At 39.9% G+C, this 17,298-nt stretch overlaps 1 protein-coding gene across 4 annotated transcripts in view; it reads right to left on the reverse strand.

Moving 5' to 3' along the window:
• The window catches only part of CSMD3 (CUB and Sushi multiple domains 3), a 1,318,842-nt gene that overhangs the window by 389,584 nt on the left and 911,960 nt on the right, over positions 1–17,298 (reverse strand). For all 4 annotated transcript variants that reach the window (XM_075063193.1, XM_075063192.1, XM_075063195.1 and 1 more), the window contains one exon: positions 15,565–15,734. In XM_075063193.1, coding sequence (XP_074919294.1) covers positions 15,565–15,734 — 170 coding nt within the window. The remainder of the gene's footprint in view (positions 1–15,564; positions 15,735–17,298) is intronic.

Consider the following 17,298-nt stretch of genomic DNA (forward strand, 5'->3'; position numbering starts at 1 on the left):
CTGTTCTAGCAGTTGAGGTGTGAAAACCAAGGGAGGAGAAACTGGTTTTGTAGTTGGCAAGCCATTCACAGTCTTTGTTTAATCCTGAGCTGATGGTGTCAAATTTGCAGATGAACTGAAGTTCAGCAGTTTCTCTTTGAAGTCTGGTCCTGAAGTTTTTTTTGCTGCAGGATGGCTACCTTTAGATCTGCTATTGTGTGTCCAGGGAGACTGAAGTTTTCTCCTACAGGTTTTTGTATATTGCCATTCCTAATATCTGATTTGTGTCCATTTATCCTTTTCCGTAGGGACTGTCTAGTTTGGCCGATGTACATAGCAGAGGGGCATTGCTGGCGTATGATGGCATATATTACATTGGTAAAACTAAATATGAATCAATATTGTAATACCGTTGCAAAAACAAACCAACAACTCTCCACCCACCCACACCCCAACATCATTTTGAGATTTATTAGCTGGAATGTTGTAAGAAAGACATGAGAAGTAATTATCTCACTCTACTTAGAACTGGTAAAGCCTTAACTGGAGTACTGTGTCCAGAACACACTTCAGGAAAGATATAGACAACACTGAGAAAATACAAACGAGAGCAACACACATGATTTAAGGTTTAGGAAACATGACCTACAAGGAAAGATTTTTAAAAAATGGGTTTGTTTAGTCTGGAGAAGAGAAGACTGAAGGGAGAGATGATATGAGTCTTCAAGTACATAAAAGTTGGTTATAAAGAGGAGTATGATAAATTGTTTTCATCCACTGAGGGGTGGACAAGAAGCAATGAGGTTAAATTACATGAAAAGGGATACTTAGGTTAGACATTAGGAAAAATTTCCTTTCAGAATAATTTGGCACTGGGATAAACTGACCAGGCAGGTTGTGGAATCTCCATCAATGGAGGTTTTTAAGAATAGATTAGACAAAAACCTGTAAGGGATGGTCTAGATAACACTTAATTCTGCCTCAGTGCAAGAGACTGAACTAAGTGACCTACTGAGGTTCCTTCCAGTCCTACATTTCTACAATTTCTATGATTCTATAAACCTGCTTTATAGATTTGCTAGCAGGTTTGTTGTTAAATACACCCTACTCTATGCCATATCCACAATGGAAAATAATTTCAAGGTTTCCTGAGGTTCCTGGAATTCTCTGTCTGATTCATTGTACAAGAGAATAGAGGGGAAATGGCCCACAGAGCGTTGGAGGAGAAAGGGGGAAAAGATCATCCATTTAAATGTAAAACAGAAACATCAACAAAATAACTTTTCCTCAGAGACTTGAATATCAATCTAATGTACATTCCAACTGAGAACACTGGGGAATCCCCCAGTCTAATACACTGGCATATAAATCCAGATTCAATGTGTTTGTATCACTTTCCTTTTCAGTCTTTTCTCTTTTCTTATATTTTATCCAGTTACATTACCTAATAGTATTACATCCCTGGATGGATAAGAAAAAAATAGCATTAGTCATTCCCTCGGTTACTATCACAGGCCCAGTGTTCATTTTCCACATATTTATCTTGCAAAGAGAATGGAAGCACCTAATATAAGTTCCCTCATGAGATCTGTACCAGAAATCGTGACTAAAGGTGAAACTCTGGTTGCACTAAACTCAATGGGAGTTTTGCCAGTGACGTCAGGAGAACCAGTATTTCACTCACAGTCCAATGCCGAAGTTAACAGGAGTACTCATGAGTTAGGGGTGTCAAGATTGGCCCACTAGCTTGGTTTTAATGTAGAAATGACCCTTTTCTTGATACCTCAATGTCCAAATAGGAACTTGTGCAGGCTATGCGCTAAATGCATAGCAGAAACAAGGATACTGAAAACATGATTTGGCCTCATGATATATTTCCCTTTACATCCCCCAATGCAAGGAGATGATTCATGATTTGCTATTGCTAATTATCCAAGTGGCATCTCACTGAAGACATAAGAGTCTACCTGTGTGAATCATTTTGAAGGATTTACATCATTTTTTCCTGTGTGTAAGAAGTTTAGCTCAGAATGAGATAGGTATGTTTGCATGGGTGTAGAATAAAAATCAACTTATGGAAAGTAGATGAATCTTTATTATTCTCCAACACGTGGTGACTGCTGCTAATATTCAGAGATAGTAGCAATAGGTGCATTTGTATGCTTATAGTAGTACACACACAGCAATCATTGCAATGTTTATACCACAGTGCAAAAAAATAATGCCAGGCTCACCACATTACAGCAACACACATTACTGTAGCTCATTGTTAAAATATTCCTTCAAAGTCTCCCTGATCCACATACCATTCCATTTAGCCCCTCTGATAGTCCTAGTATCTGGCTGCTCAAAGTCATCAGACAGCTGTTCAAATTCCATGTGCCACCCATGGGGCAACTTCTCCTCCTTTGCTACACAGATATTATGAAGTGCACAGCAGACTGCTGTGACCATGGGAATATTGCCCTCACTGAGATCTAACCTGAGGAGACAGTACTAGTGACCCATTAAGCGACCAAAGGTACACTCAACAGCCATTCCATACCTACTGAACCTGTTGTTGATGTGCTCCTTGCTGCTGTCAAGCTGGCCAGTGTATGGCTTCATGGACCATGGTGCAAGAGGCACGCTCGATCTCCCAGGATCACTATTGGCATTTCCACATGTCCACTGATAATCCTCTGGTCTGGAAAGAAGAGTCCTGCTTGCAGCTTTCTGTACAGGCCTGTTCCTTAAGATGCATGTGTCATACACCTTCTCTGACCAGCTTGTGATTATATCAGTGAAATAATCTCAGTGATCCACCAGCACTTGCAATGCCATAGAAAAGTAGCCCGTTCTGTTGATGCACTCCATCTCAATGTGGTCTGGGGCACACAATAGGGATATGTGTGCTAAATATTCCTACAGTTAGGAAATCCCATTGCTGCAGAGCCATCCACTATTTCACGCACATTACCCACAGCCACAGTCCTTCATAGCAGAAGGCAATTAATGACCATTCACACTTGCATCACAGCAACCCCATGCGGATTTCTGACTCCAGACTGATTCAGGAATGATCAGCAGCAGTCTGGCATTGCCAGCTTCTACACAGCGATCACCACTTGTTTCTGTGCAGTAAGGGCAGCTCTCATTTTGGTGTCCTTGGGCCTTAGAGTAAGGGCATGATCCGTACACAGTTCCAGGAAGGTGGCTTTGTGCATCCAAAAGTTCTGCAGCCACGGTTCATCATCCCAAACCTGCATAAAGATGTGATCCCACCACTCCGTGCTTGTTTCTCAAGCCCAGAACTGACGGTCCACCACGTGTAGCTGCTCCGTGAATACCAAAACCAATCTTGAATTATTTCTTTCCATGGCACACAGCAAGGCAGACACCAAAGCATTATCAACAGACTTGTATTTCAGAAAATACTGCAGGATCAGGTGTGATGTATTCATAATGCTCACCACAATACCGGAGAGCAGTCCAGGATTCATGCTTTCTGATGGAGATGGCAGATGCACAGGTCACAGGGGCTGTTGAAAAGTGGTGAGAAATGTACTAGGAAGCCCATGGAATGATGGGCTAGTGAAAACTGCATCATGGGATGCTGCAACTGCCCGCATGAGACATTGCGCACCCTTCCCAAAACACCCTGCGGTGGATGATGGTGAGTTGGACATTGGGATAACTACCCATGATGCACTGCTCACTGTGTCAGTGCAAGAGCTGCTACTGTGGATGCGCTCCCCCAATACAAGCTGTGTAGTGTGAACATGCAACAGCGGTTTAATTACAGCAGTAGCTGTATGTCAACCTAACTTAAGTTGACTTAACTTTGCAGTGTAGACATGGCCTTAGAGCTGAATCCCACACAGTGTAATGAGTGCCAAGTAAAAGTGATGATTAGGGCAGGGAGTTCAGGGGAATTTAATCATGGATAGCTGTTCAACTCAAACACCAAACTCTCTCCCCACATCCCCAGCAGCTTCAAGAGCCAGGCCTCTTTAGGATAATAAGAATCATGTTTACAGCCATGTTTTCTTAGACATTACAGTCTCCACAAGACATATCTCCTTTTTACTCTGAACATTTGCAAGTAAAGAACAGACAAACTGGAGGAGTTAACTTGCCACTCAATGCATAACTTGCTTAAACTCACTCATGCCCATGCCTTTTGCTGATCCTGGAGCACACCAAAGTTGTACAGACCTGATGTGATAGAAATTCTAAAAACGATCAAGCAGCAGCGTTATACAGAGGGTCGTAAGTTGTTAACCTATTGACTCAGTCTTCATTCAGTTATTCCTCCAACAGAGATACTCTCATACACACATCCCGTCCCAATCACTCAATACCACATGTTCCCTCATTTTATACCTAAACTACTAATTACCTTTTGCCCCTTGTAGGTCTGATCTCTTCAGGGAACTCTGTGGTTTGCTTTCACTAGAGCTAGTCAGAAAAAAACTCAGATGGAACCATTTGCTATCAGAAAATGCAGTTGTCAAAATCAAAACACTATGCAAGTATGCTGATATCACTAAAATTTCATTTCAGAGGGGAAAAAAGGTGGATTTTATTTTTTGCAAACTGAAAATCCTCCATAAAACAGAATATACTTGTTCATAAACTGAATATTTTGGATAAAAAAGTGGTGCATAGAAGAGCAGGTGTTGGCTTATAAAAGGGTTTACACCAAAATTTGATGATTTTAAACTCTATGGAATCATTGAATATCTAATACATTGTTTTGTTTACCTGGAGCTTCCCGCAGCTCCCATTGGCTGGGAATGGCAAACCATGGCCACTGGGAGCTGAGGGGCTCTGTGAACGCTCCAGGTAAACAAAACATCCAGGCCCGTTAACGGCTTACCTTAACAGGCCAGGAGCCAAAATTTTCCAACTCCTGAAATATAGGGTTGGCTTATGAAAGGGTCATACAGTTTTTGCTATTTTTACCTAAGCGTCTTGGAGGGTCGGCTTGTAAACGAACCAGCTAATGAACGAGTATATATGGTACGTATTTTTTCCCACTTCCTGCTCCTTGCACTTTCAGTTTTAGTTCACCTGTGAATCTGCTTTCAGTTGAAATTATACATGACAAAGAACCATTGTCTTACGTAGTTAAGGGGCATGGTTATGTTGAATGATACATTATTAATTATTAACTTTTTATTTGTACCGAAATAAACTAAAAAGGAAAAGCCCTTGTTTCAGAACAGAACTTTTAATATAAGTACACGTCTTCAAACTACAAGAGCAAGGCAACTATGCTCATCTTATCAATACTTTCTTGTGGGAATGTGAATGCATTACTTAATGCCATAAAGCCTTTTGAGTTTAAAAGGGAAGGAGTACGGGGAAATTGTATGTGTAATAACTTAATAACTGAATGCGTCTGTTTTTCTATGTCTTCCACCCCAATAGTTTAATCTCAAATTTAGAATTCTGGAATCACTATAGTGCACAAACTCAGTCCTCACTGCAGTTCTAAAGAAGGAAACATCTGTTTGATAGTCACTGAAGACTGATATTAAATTCATTGGCATACAGTAACTATAGAGATCTAGTCTCATCCATATAACACCATGCAACCTCCTTTAGCATTAAATCAAGAGTGGGAGGATAGCTCAGTAGTTTGAGTATTAGCCAGCTAAACTGGGGCTGTGAGCTCAATCCTTGAGGAGGCCACCTCAGGATCTGGGGTAAAAATCTGTCTAGGGATTGGCTGCGCTTTGAGCAGGGGTTGGACTAGATAACCTCCTGAAGTCCCTTCCAACCTTGAGATATCTATGATAAGACAGCACCAATAGCAGAATATACTTGTATGAATCAATGTTAAGGAAGTTATGTATTACATTTCTAACAAAAAAACACACAATATCATTTGTCCAATCTGCTATAGCAAAGAAAGAGAAAATTACATACTAAAAGAAACAAATGGTAAGCAAGTTATATATTCTGAAACCTACATTCTGCACTCTGAGTAGACCAATTCAGAAACAATAGATGCCAGCTCCTCCCTTCTCAACCTAGCAGGTAGCAGAAGTAGTAATGATTTATGAGTGTCAAAGAGGCTGCTCCTTTCTACTGTGGTGTCTATGCTTCAGTTGTTTCTCTGCTTCACAGGAAAGGGTTTCAACACAGGGTGTTCTTGCTCAGATTTATTTTGCCTTGCAGCTGGCAAACTCTGAAAAACTAAAACTAAATGCTTGGAACACAGGCTTCCCTTTCAACCTACTCGTGTAGGGTCAATTTGAACTAGTTGTATCAAAGGAGTCTCTAATCCTAAGAAGGACACAGCCAAGTGCTTGGATTCATCAAGGGTCTCCTTATCTGGTCGCGAAAAAAATCAGCATGGCATACTAGACTGATTTCCAAGGCTGAAAAAGAGACTGAACACATTTGTCACTTCAGAAAGCACTCAGAATCAGGAATAGGGATCACAGACCCCAGGAGTAAAGAGACAGAAGTTGAGGAGAGATTGCAATTCCTAAAGACTGTTTCTTAGGGCTTGTCTACTCTAGGAAATTAACCAGAATAGCTATTGAAAAATAACTATTATGGAATAACTCCCAATATGGCCAATTTTAAAGTGCTACTGCACTTTAAATTCATGTCCTACCTTAATGGAAAATAACTTGCAAATGTAGAAAAGCCACTACTTTGATGCTGCCACCATTTTCTTTTTCCACTGAGGACAATATAAGGCCAATCCACCACAAATTCTGGTGGTCACTTTAAAGTTGGTTGCTTTTGGAACTCGGCTTGTCTACACTTGAACTTTATTTCAGATTTAGGTATGATGTGAATTTAAAGGGCAATAGCTATTTTGAAGTAAGAGTGTCCACAAGGAAAGCTATTCTGGTTAATTTCCTTCGGATTCAGCTGTGCTCAGTCTCTACATCAATAGACAGAGCAGGATTTTTTTTTTAACCTCAATACAAAAGCAGTCACAGAATTTAATAATTGGAGATATACCAATCTCCTAGAACTAGAAGGGACCTTGGAATGTCATTGAGTCCAATCCCCTGCCTTCACTAGCAGGACCAATTTTTGCCCCAGATCCCTAAGAAGCCCCCTCAAGGATTGAACTCACAACCTGGGTTTAGCAGGCCAATGCTCAAACCACTGATCTATCCCTCCCCATAAGGGGAAGGTACACTAGAGCAAAGGAAGAGTGGAAAAAGGATTACCAAACTATTTTAGCCACTATTTATTAATAATATAGCCAACTCATTGACTTTACTTGTGGTTCACTACAAAAAAATGTGCGAGATGAAATAACTGAACACAGCCAAATTTATTAGCTAAAGACAAAACACTACAATACAAAAAACAATTCTTATCTCAAAATATGTTCACCTTACACAGAAGATATGCTTCAAAGATACACCCCTAAATCCAATTATGTTTATATCAGGTCTGTTTACAAGTTAAAAAGCATGTATTTTGTCACCTAAAATCCAACCCACTAATTTCTCAACTTGTTTTTCTGTTCTTTTCCTTATCTCTGTTTTGAATACCACTTTCCAAACCAGCTGGACATAGAGGTACATCCCAACCTGTGATAGGACACACCATTCATGTATCTTGACTTTGACAGGCTTCCTGTTGTCTAATGTCTAATGTTATTTTAGCCTGCAAAGTGTTGTGGGATGCTTGACATGGGTGAACAGAATTGTAGGAAGAGCATGATACATTCACTTAACATAACTGCCCCTCCACAATATTATATTAATACCATTCACATAATATCTATTAATGTACGATGCGCTATGCCTAACATGTATGTATTAGCTAATACCACTCAGTCCAGTCTGGAGACAATGGCAAGATCTCCTTATGCGTAGTGTCACTGAGACTAGAACTGAAGAGAGCCGAAAAACATTTAAGGAAGGAGATGAAGTAAATCTTGATGAATTCCCCATTATCCAAGTTTCTCATACCTGTTAATGTGGCTAAATGTGTGAACTTGCTGAAAAATACTCGTTTTTAGAGAAACATTTTCTAAGGTATCTCTCTTCCAGGGAATACACTGATATAACAAACAGACTCCTCCCCAACCCCCCACAAAAAGCTGTTTAACTGTTCTATGTCGGTGAGGTAATATATCTTTTATAAGACCATTTTCTGTTGGTGCAGGAGACAAGTTTTCCAGGTTAAACAGATCTCTTCTTCAGGTCTAGGAAAGGTCGTCAGAGGGTCACAGCTAAATACCAGCTGGAACAGATTGTTTAGTATATGCAGTTAATATACTGTAAGAGATTATTCAAGTTGAAGTGGCTAGTTAACACCTCTGCAGTCAGAGCCTATTCACTCATTTTAACATAACACAGAGCTCTCCTGGAGTGAACTGTAATGTTACAAGAATCTAACTCACAGCATAGAAGTACTTCCCATTTTCTTTGGGCTTGTCTACACATACTGTGCTGTATCTGTGCAGATGTGCTGCTGTAGTACTTAGAGAAGATAGTACCTGTGCTGACAGGAGAGCTTCTCCCATCGGTGTAGGCCAGGGGTCTCAAACACATGGGTCGCATGTGTCCTGTGGGGCTATTTCCTGCTGCCTACCAAGCAGCCTGAGCCCGCCCCCCGCCAGCCTACCTCCAGGCCAGGGATGGACAAACTACAGCCGCAGGATTGCCCCCTCAAGCCCTGCACCGCTCCCTGTGGCTGGCATCATGTCCCCGTAGCTGGGTGGCGGGGAGGGGGGAAGAAGCAGAGGGCTCCATCTGTGTGTTGCCCTGGCTTCTAGGCATCGCCTCCCCTCCAGCTCCCATTCCCCGGGAATTGGGAATTGCGGCCAATGGGAGCTTCAGAGAAGGTACCTGGAGGATCGGCAAGCAGCGCGCAGACCCCCTGCGTCTCCCTCCCCCAGGGGCCGCAGGGACATGGTTCCAGCTACTTCCCGGAGCAGAGCAGGGCTGGGGCCGGCAGCCAGCCCTGACCCCGGTGTGTGCCGCTGCCAGCCTGAAGCCCTCCTGCACCCCGCCCCCCAACTCTCTGTGCTGAGCCCCCTGCCCACAACTCAACCCCCTGCCTTAAGCCCCCTGCTGCACCCCACACCCCAACCCCGTGCCCTGAGCCTCCTGTTGCATCCCACATCCCTTCTGCACCCCAATTCCCTGCCTTGAGCCCCCTGCATGCACCCTAACCCCCTGCTGCACCTCAACTCCCTGCCCTCAGCCCCTGCCACACTCCTCATGCACCCTCTGGGGCAGGGAGGGGGAGAAGCTGGGGTAGCGACTTCAGGGAAGGGGTTGGAATGTGGGCAGGGAAGGGGTGGGAAGAGGCAGGGCCTCATTGAAGGGGTGGAGTGGGGGAAGGGATGGGGGCAACAAGGGGTATGTGTGTCAGTGATGCTGTCCTTAGGCCAATGAACTAGCCCTCATGTGGTCTTCATGGTCATTTGAGTTTGAGACTCCTGGTGTAGGCACGACAACTCCATGAGCAAAGGTTCAGGTTCGCATAACTACATCACTTGGGGATGTGGATTTTCCACACCCCTGAGCAACATAGTTATACTGACATAAGTCTGTTGTGTAGATGAAGCCTATGTAAAAATGTTAACCTTCTTGTGTCCTAGTCACAAGGATTCTCAAAGAAGAAACCTCACAAGGCTTTACACCTGGCACAGGAATTGTTTGAGAACAGCCAGAAATAGCCACCCTCTAGTGTAAGCTATTTATTATCAGGTTTTTTTACACTCAGTACTCTGATCTACAGGCAGTAGTCAAAGATGCTCTCTCAACACACTGAGAAGACATCTTTAGGATACAGCTTTTTGAAACATTGTCTTCACTAACACAAAGGTGTTTTTTGTGTTTGTTTTTTCAGCAAGTTAATAACACACTATGGTTCTCTCTCTGTAAAATCCTAAGTCGATTGTAAAAAACCTTTGTAGTAATCAACATCATCACTACACCCCCTCTCTCGTTGACTTCACTAACTTTATCGCTAAATTAAACTACAGTACCTTGGCTCCATATTTTGGTAGTTTTGTTTGTTTGTTTGTTTGTCTGTTTTTTACAGTGGGATAGCTAACACACATTAGTTATCCTTTGATTTAAAAACACACTCTTTTTTATCAGGGCTTAGCTGTGTTAGTCTGTATCCACAAAAACAACGAGGAGTCTGGTGGCACCTTATAGACTAACAGATTTATTTGGGCATAGTGAAGATGTCAGAGTGCTTTCTTCACAAATGTCAGAAAGGATATAGCCTAGATCAGTGGTTCTCAAACGTTTGTACTGGTGACCCCTTTCACACAGAAAGCCTCTGAGTGCGACCCCTTCCCCCAAATATATAAAAAAGTGATTTTAATGTGTAACATCATTATAAATGCTGGATTCAAAGCGAGGTTTGGGGTGGAGGCTGACAGCTCATGTAATAACCTCGCAACCCCTTGAGGGGTCCCAATCCCCAGTTTGAGAGCCCCTGACATAAATATTTTAGTTGCTTCGAACTGTCTATCATGTATGTCACATGTTGATTTTTTCTTCATGCTAACCACTGTGCTTGTGATGCACTTCCAATTCTGGTCTGCCAAGTGACTATTCTCTTCACACTTAAATCCATCCATAAATCTCAATACTTATATAAGGCTCACAGGAAGCAATTCACAGGAATTTTACAGAAGAAGTTAAATCAAACGAAAGCTTTAAACTGAGCTATTAAGGTTTTCTCAAGTCTTAGGCCTTGGCTACACTCACACTTTACAGCGCTGCAAGTTTCGCGCTCAGGGGTGTGAAAAAACACCCCCCTGAGCGCTGCAAGATACAGCGCTGTAAGGCGTCAGTGTAATAAGGGCGGCAGCGCTGGGAGCATGGCTCCCAGCGCTGCACGCTACACCCGTAAAGGATGTGGTTTACATGTAGCGCTGGGAGAGCTCTCTCCCAGCGCTGCCGCTCTGACCACACTCACACACCACGGCAGCGCTTTGAAATTCAAAGTGTAGCCATACCCTTAGATAATTATCTTGGTGTTGTAACTCATGTTACTCCTTACCCCAGTCCATGCATATTGTTTGTCTTCTCACTCATCATTTCCAGTTAAATCCCTGGAAGTTAATCAGAGTTTTGCTGTGACTTTCATCGAGTCATGACTCCACCCTTCATGTCTTCAGTTAGACTATATAAACTTTGGGACTGGGAATATTTCTTTAATTTACAGTAACTCCTCACTGAAAGTCATCCCGGTTAATGTTCTTTTGTTTTTACATTGCTGATCGATTAGGGAACATGCTTGTTTAAAGTTGTGCAATGCTCCCTTCTAACGTTGTTTGTCAGCTACCTGCTTTGTCCACTGCTTGCAGGAAGAGCAGTCCATTGGAGCTAGCTGGTGGGGGTTAGGAACCAGAGTGGACCGGCAGCCCCCCTATCAGCTCCCCAATCCCCTAAGTTCCATGTGTTGCAGCCACTCAGTAGGCTATCAATCGGCAGTTCAGCTGTCCCTCCTGCTCACTGCCATGTGCTGCTCCTGCCCTCTGCCTTGGAGCTGCTCCCAGAGACTCCCGCTTGCTGTGCAGGGGGATAATGAGGAGTAGGGGAGGCTAATGTCAGGGTATCCCTCTTCCCCCTTCTCCATACAGAGCAGGGAGGGGGCACGGACAGAGAGAGCTTGGGGCAGCAGCTGCTGTCTCAACTTCCTGATCCACTTAAAAAGACAATTCAGTTAAGAGTGGATCAGTTAACTTAAAGAGGCAGTGTGTACCTCTCTCTTTGTCTTTCTCTCCCACACAAGGTGTGTATCTGTCTCTGACTGCTGTGCTGACACTCCCCCCTCCTGTTCGTGCTACCTTAATGAGAGGCTACATTAATAACAATATGTTAGCCCTTGAGGGCTCAGCTGAGTGCTAGTTCATCATTTAACAGCAAGGCATTCTCTGGGAAATATTCCTTCCTCTTCCACCCTCTGATTCTACCACTTCAACCAAGCTTCACAATCATCATAGCTGTGAACAGTATTAAATTGTTTGTTTAAAACATGTACTGTGTATATATCTATATAATACATAGTTTTTTGTCTGGTGATTTTTTTTTCTCCCTCACCCCTCTTTTACATTAATTCTTATGGGGAAATTGGATTTGCTCAACATCGTTTTGCTTAAAATCACATTTTTCAGGAACATAACTACAACTTTAAGCGAGGAGTTACTGTATTTAATTTTAAAAAGAAATTATTCCTGAATGAGTACATCCACATGGGTGTTAAATGTGCTCTAATTTATGTGCATTAACTTCACACCTTTAGTTGATTTGCGTTAATTTTCCTGAGTAGCCTCATGTTGACAAATCTTCAGATGCTTTTGAAAATCCCACCCATTATGTGAAATTGTTGTTGTAAGAAAGCAATAACTAAGTCAAATAAATAATATAAACTGAGTTCATCTAATGTTAAAAACCCCCAAAACAATAACTGTTGATTATGGATTTTTAAGGCTCCTGGTGAAGTAACAGAATTGCTATAGTAAGAGACCCAAATGTTCTTCAAATAAGAGGATGTGTGCATATATGAACCATCAAATTCTTGGTTTGATTAATTAACTTTGAGATTATAAGGTTGTCCTTTTTTGGACACAGCTCTCCCAAGAATCACTTGGCAATTTGTTTACGTATGACAATGACTCATGCTTAAGACTCCACCTACAATAAAGTTGAACCAGACTGAAAGCATATAAAATCAATAAGGTTTTGAAGGAATTATTTAATGAGCCAAGGAAAACCTGACAGGTATCATGGAACACACAGGTGAGACAAAAACATTTGTTAAGGAGGTCAATAATACAAAGATATCTCTGCATCATTCAAAATACAACTGAACTGGAGCAGGGACAGGTAAAGATCATGGGTAATTTTTGCTAAATCAGCATGGGAACAGATTAAAGAGTTAAAAATGGTGAGAGAGAGAGAGATCATAGCATAGGCTAGAACAATGTGAATTTTTATCACAGTTCAGTCATTTTATTCTTAAAATCCCTCAGACTTCTTGGATGTATACTACCTGAGCCTGGTGAGTCTTTGCTTTTTAAATTTATCAGTTTGCTCCAGAACCTCTTCTTATGAAACCTTAAGCTCTAAGAACACCTCATCTTTATTTCTAGAAAAGAGTACGTAAGTATTTTCTTTTAGGAAATAAGAGAACTCTACTTTAACAAGAGAAACCTAGAACTAACAGCTCCATCCCCTCCCCGTACCTTCCACACACCGCCGAACAGCTGATCGACAGGGCTCACTGAGCACTTGATTGGAGGGACCCTCTGAACAACTGATCAGTGCATGGTTGGTGGGTGCTGAGCACCCACTAGTTTTTTTCCATAGGTGTTCCAGCCCTGGAGCACCCATCATCCTTCCTTAAGAGCCCTCTGTTATGTAGTAGCTCTGCCCTGCCCCCGATTCAGGTAAGCACCTAAACTTTGATCATAATTGATGATGGTGCTGTTGCTGCCTGTCAAATAGTTTAGGAGCAATTATAGCTTATTACTGTAATTCAAAGGTGGTGGCTTGATATGCAAGAATCCCATTACCAGTTGATACTTTTATTTATTTATTATTCATCCCTATTTAACTCAGAGAAAAATTCTGTGAGTGATATTTATAGCTATTCTTCAGAGCTTTTTTTTCTCCCTGTAACCAACTCTGCACTACCCTTGAAAATGAAGATAATTAAATGTAAAAAATAATAAAATAAGTAAAAACATTCCAAGCTAATGTTTTCCACAGGAAGGTAAAAGGAAAGCTGATGAACATTGAAATCTTTGTTTTTGTTATGGCAACTCAATCATAAATCTTCTCTGAACTGCCTGTGCACAGATAAAAATGGCATGGCTATAGCAGGGAGAAGAGTTGCATTGCTTCCAAGTTAAATGTCAAATCTAACTCAATACAGCAGAACTTCAGAGTTACAAACACCAGAGTCCCTGAATTGACCAGTCAACCACACACCTCAACTGGAACTGGAAGAACACATCAGGCAGCAGCAGAGGCAAAAAACAAACAAACAAACAAAAAAGCAAATATAGTACAATACTATGTTAAACATAAACTATTAAAGAATTAAAGGGAAAGCAGCATTTTTTTCCATATAGTAATGTTTCAAAGCTGTATTTAGGCAACGTTCAGTAATGTTTCAAAGCTGTATTTAGGCAATGTTCAGTTGTAAACTTCTGAAAGAACAACCATAATATTTTTTTTCAGAGTTATGAACATTTCAGAGTTATGAACAACCTCCATTCTCAAGGTTCAACTGTGGAATGTTTTCATTTTTACTTATAGATAACAGATTTGGATAGTCAATTTTTATTTACGGTCATAAGGAATTCTATCCATGATTTTCTATATAAAAACCTACAAAGAAAAATTGGTATATTTACTTTTATCAGTGGTGTTGGGATAGTGATCTAAACACAGGCCAAAACCTCCTGAGTCCAAATCTCATCTCTAACAAATCATTATTTTCTCTAACTCAATTCACCACTTGTAAAATACCATAATTGGTTAAACTGATATATTTACATACCACACATGGGTGTTACACGGATTAGCTTTATTTATTTATTTATTTATTTTAAATTGAAGATAAATTGTAAGTGTTAACTCTCTTATCAATTAGTAAAGTAACAGGATAATTAAAGGAAACAGTGAGTTACTTTGTAAATAGCAAAGCAAAAAAAAAGGGAATGTAATTTCTGCATTTTTTGGTATTCCTTTGAAGTAGTTCATTTGTGTTAGATTTGATGGAGTTAACATTTGATTTTTAGTTTTGTGTTTTGTTTTGCTTCTTCCTAAAACCTGGGACTACTCTTTGCTGTTTTGTTTGTTTCTGCCAATTTGCCTATTAGAAATAGTGTTTCTAATGTTTAACATGGAATGTAAATCTCTAAGCAATGTATTCAGGGATAAATGTAAACATGTTGTTAGTCTATTCATTAAAAAAAAAGTACCTAACAAACATTTTTAAAAAACTCGTAGTTGTTAGGGTGATAGCTCTACATCAAATTAATAATGTTAGTATTTGAGATCAATTTTTAAAAGTGCTGGGAGCCCAACTGGAATTGATGGTGCTCAACATTTTGCAGAAGGTGCTTCAAACCATGCAATTCCAGACCCCTTATAAGTGCATTCCTTGTGTGCCAGTCAAGAACCTTATAAAATTCAGCCTCTCAATCTAATTGGACAGAGGAAAAATATTACTTCCTAGACAAGTACAAAACTTGAAAATTGTGATGCAAAAACATGAGTCATAGGAGACATGCAACCCTGTTAAAAGATCAGTATGTAACATTGGGAGTGGTAAACTTACATACAGATTTAAGACTGCAGAGTATACTTGGTCTTAAAATGTTTTCATGGCTATAAAAACATGGCTATATGGTCAGAGAATGGACATGTAAAGGAATGGGAGACTGCAGAGAAGGGAAAAGTTTGACTTATTCCATATCAAATTGTTTTAGATAGAAGATATGTTACTATAAAGGCAATTATTAATATAAATTCACATAAGATTGTAATACTATAAACAGATGAACATTACAATGGCATGAAAGCATGATGTGTTTAGAAATAACATAGACACATTACAAAAATGACAACTTACCTTAAGAACATCTCCTTGTGTTAAGTGAAAAGTTCTGGCTGAAACATTGATTCCCTTCCCTGCTTGTACCTGAATACTATAAATGCATTCATGGTTGTTTTCATAGTTGAGTGGGTAATTGGGGGACAGCAAAATTCCTTCATTATTTGTTGCAGAGGCTCCACATTCAGCTGTAGGTAAAACAGAATGTTGAGGTATAGCTTAATAGAGAATATAAATATTTCAAATAACAGTATGGGAAAGTTAATGCAATCTAATAAAACATTAAGATTTGTTGTTATCTAGAGTATTGCTATAAAATAAATTCATGACATTGGATGATTAGAATTTCTTCACCTGCAGATTCCACAAATATTTATAAATGTATAAAATAGTTTAATAAACTATGCTAAATAATATACATTAATTTTTAAATCTGATGATAATTATAAAGACAATAATTAAAAATATTTTAACAAGTCTCTATTTTCTGCTTGTTTGTTTTTTAGTTCATCTTTGTTATTTTTTAAAAAAATTATTGAAGACAAAAATTAAATGAAAATAATAATACTTTGGAAGTCACATGGAAGATCTGCCTACAAAAACATACCAAAAACACCTCTAATATAAATTTAATAAGAATAGGTGGATGGTATAAATTATGGAGTAAAATAAAAAGTGATAAGTTCAAAATTTACCAACCTAATAAAATAGCAGTAATCTAAATAATAAAAGAGGAAAGAGAAAATAATTCCCAGACGAGACCTCCATTCAGAGGGATTAAAATTGAGACTACATATTAGTAATTTAGAAAACAATACATTACAGTGATGTAATTATTCCCAAAACATAATTATTCCCAAAACAAACATTATTAAACCAGATAATTAACAGTTAAGGTAAAACCAAAAGAAATTTAAGTATCAGAGGGGTAGCTGTGTTAGTCTAGATCTGTAAAAAGTGACAAAGAGTCCTGTGGCACCTTATAGACTAACGGACATATTGGAGCATAAGCTTTTGTGGGTGAATTTTGGTGTAGTTAAGGCACCAAATAACCTTAACTCTGACTTGTAGTGATACCTTGTAACAGTCATATGATTATGATTAAGATGTTTTAGTGTTTGTGGTCCCAGAACAGATTCACCCTTGCCCCCTACTGCTCCTTGTGTCACTTTAGGACACAGTTAAGGTTATGTGGGTGTCCTAACTGTGCAATTCCATATCTTAAATTTGGATTTATTTTAAATTTAAGCTGAACTTTGAATTTCCTGGGTTTATATAGCTTGTTTGTGGGATAGTTACATCCTCCATGTAATATATTTGACCCTAAAGCACTGGTATGCACTCTCAGCTTTAACTCCATTTTACCATAGTTATGCTTTGTTTTTATGCTGGGAAATTTCCTTGGTTCATTATTTTACATACCAAACAAGAAACACAAAAGAATTATACCAAGCCATACTGGTAACGATCTTAATACATATATGCTATCAATCTTAAAAGTTTGTTTTCATTATTTTTAACTTTTAAAGTGAAAAGTACACTTTGCCTGGAGCCACAGAAATCAACAAGTGCATAGTGGCCAGATAAGCTGTGTAAAAATCACTAGAGCAGCCAAAGCACCCAGAGGGCATGGCCCAACTTCCTCTTCTCTTCTGTTCTCCAAATTCTCCTCCACAGACTCCCTTTCCCCCAAATCATCCTTCTTGCATAACCCTACATTCCCTGTGAGTGTGCACACAAACACACCAGTTC

This window comes from Chelonoidis abingdonii, chromosome 2 (assembly GCF_003597395.2).
Source record: "Chelonoidis abingdonii isolate Lonesome George chromosome 2, CheloAbing_2.0, whole genome shotgun sequence".
NCBI lineage: Eukaryota > Metazoa > Chordata > Testudines > Testudinidae > Chelonoidis > Chelonoidis abingdonii.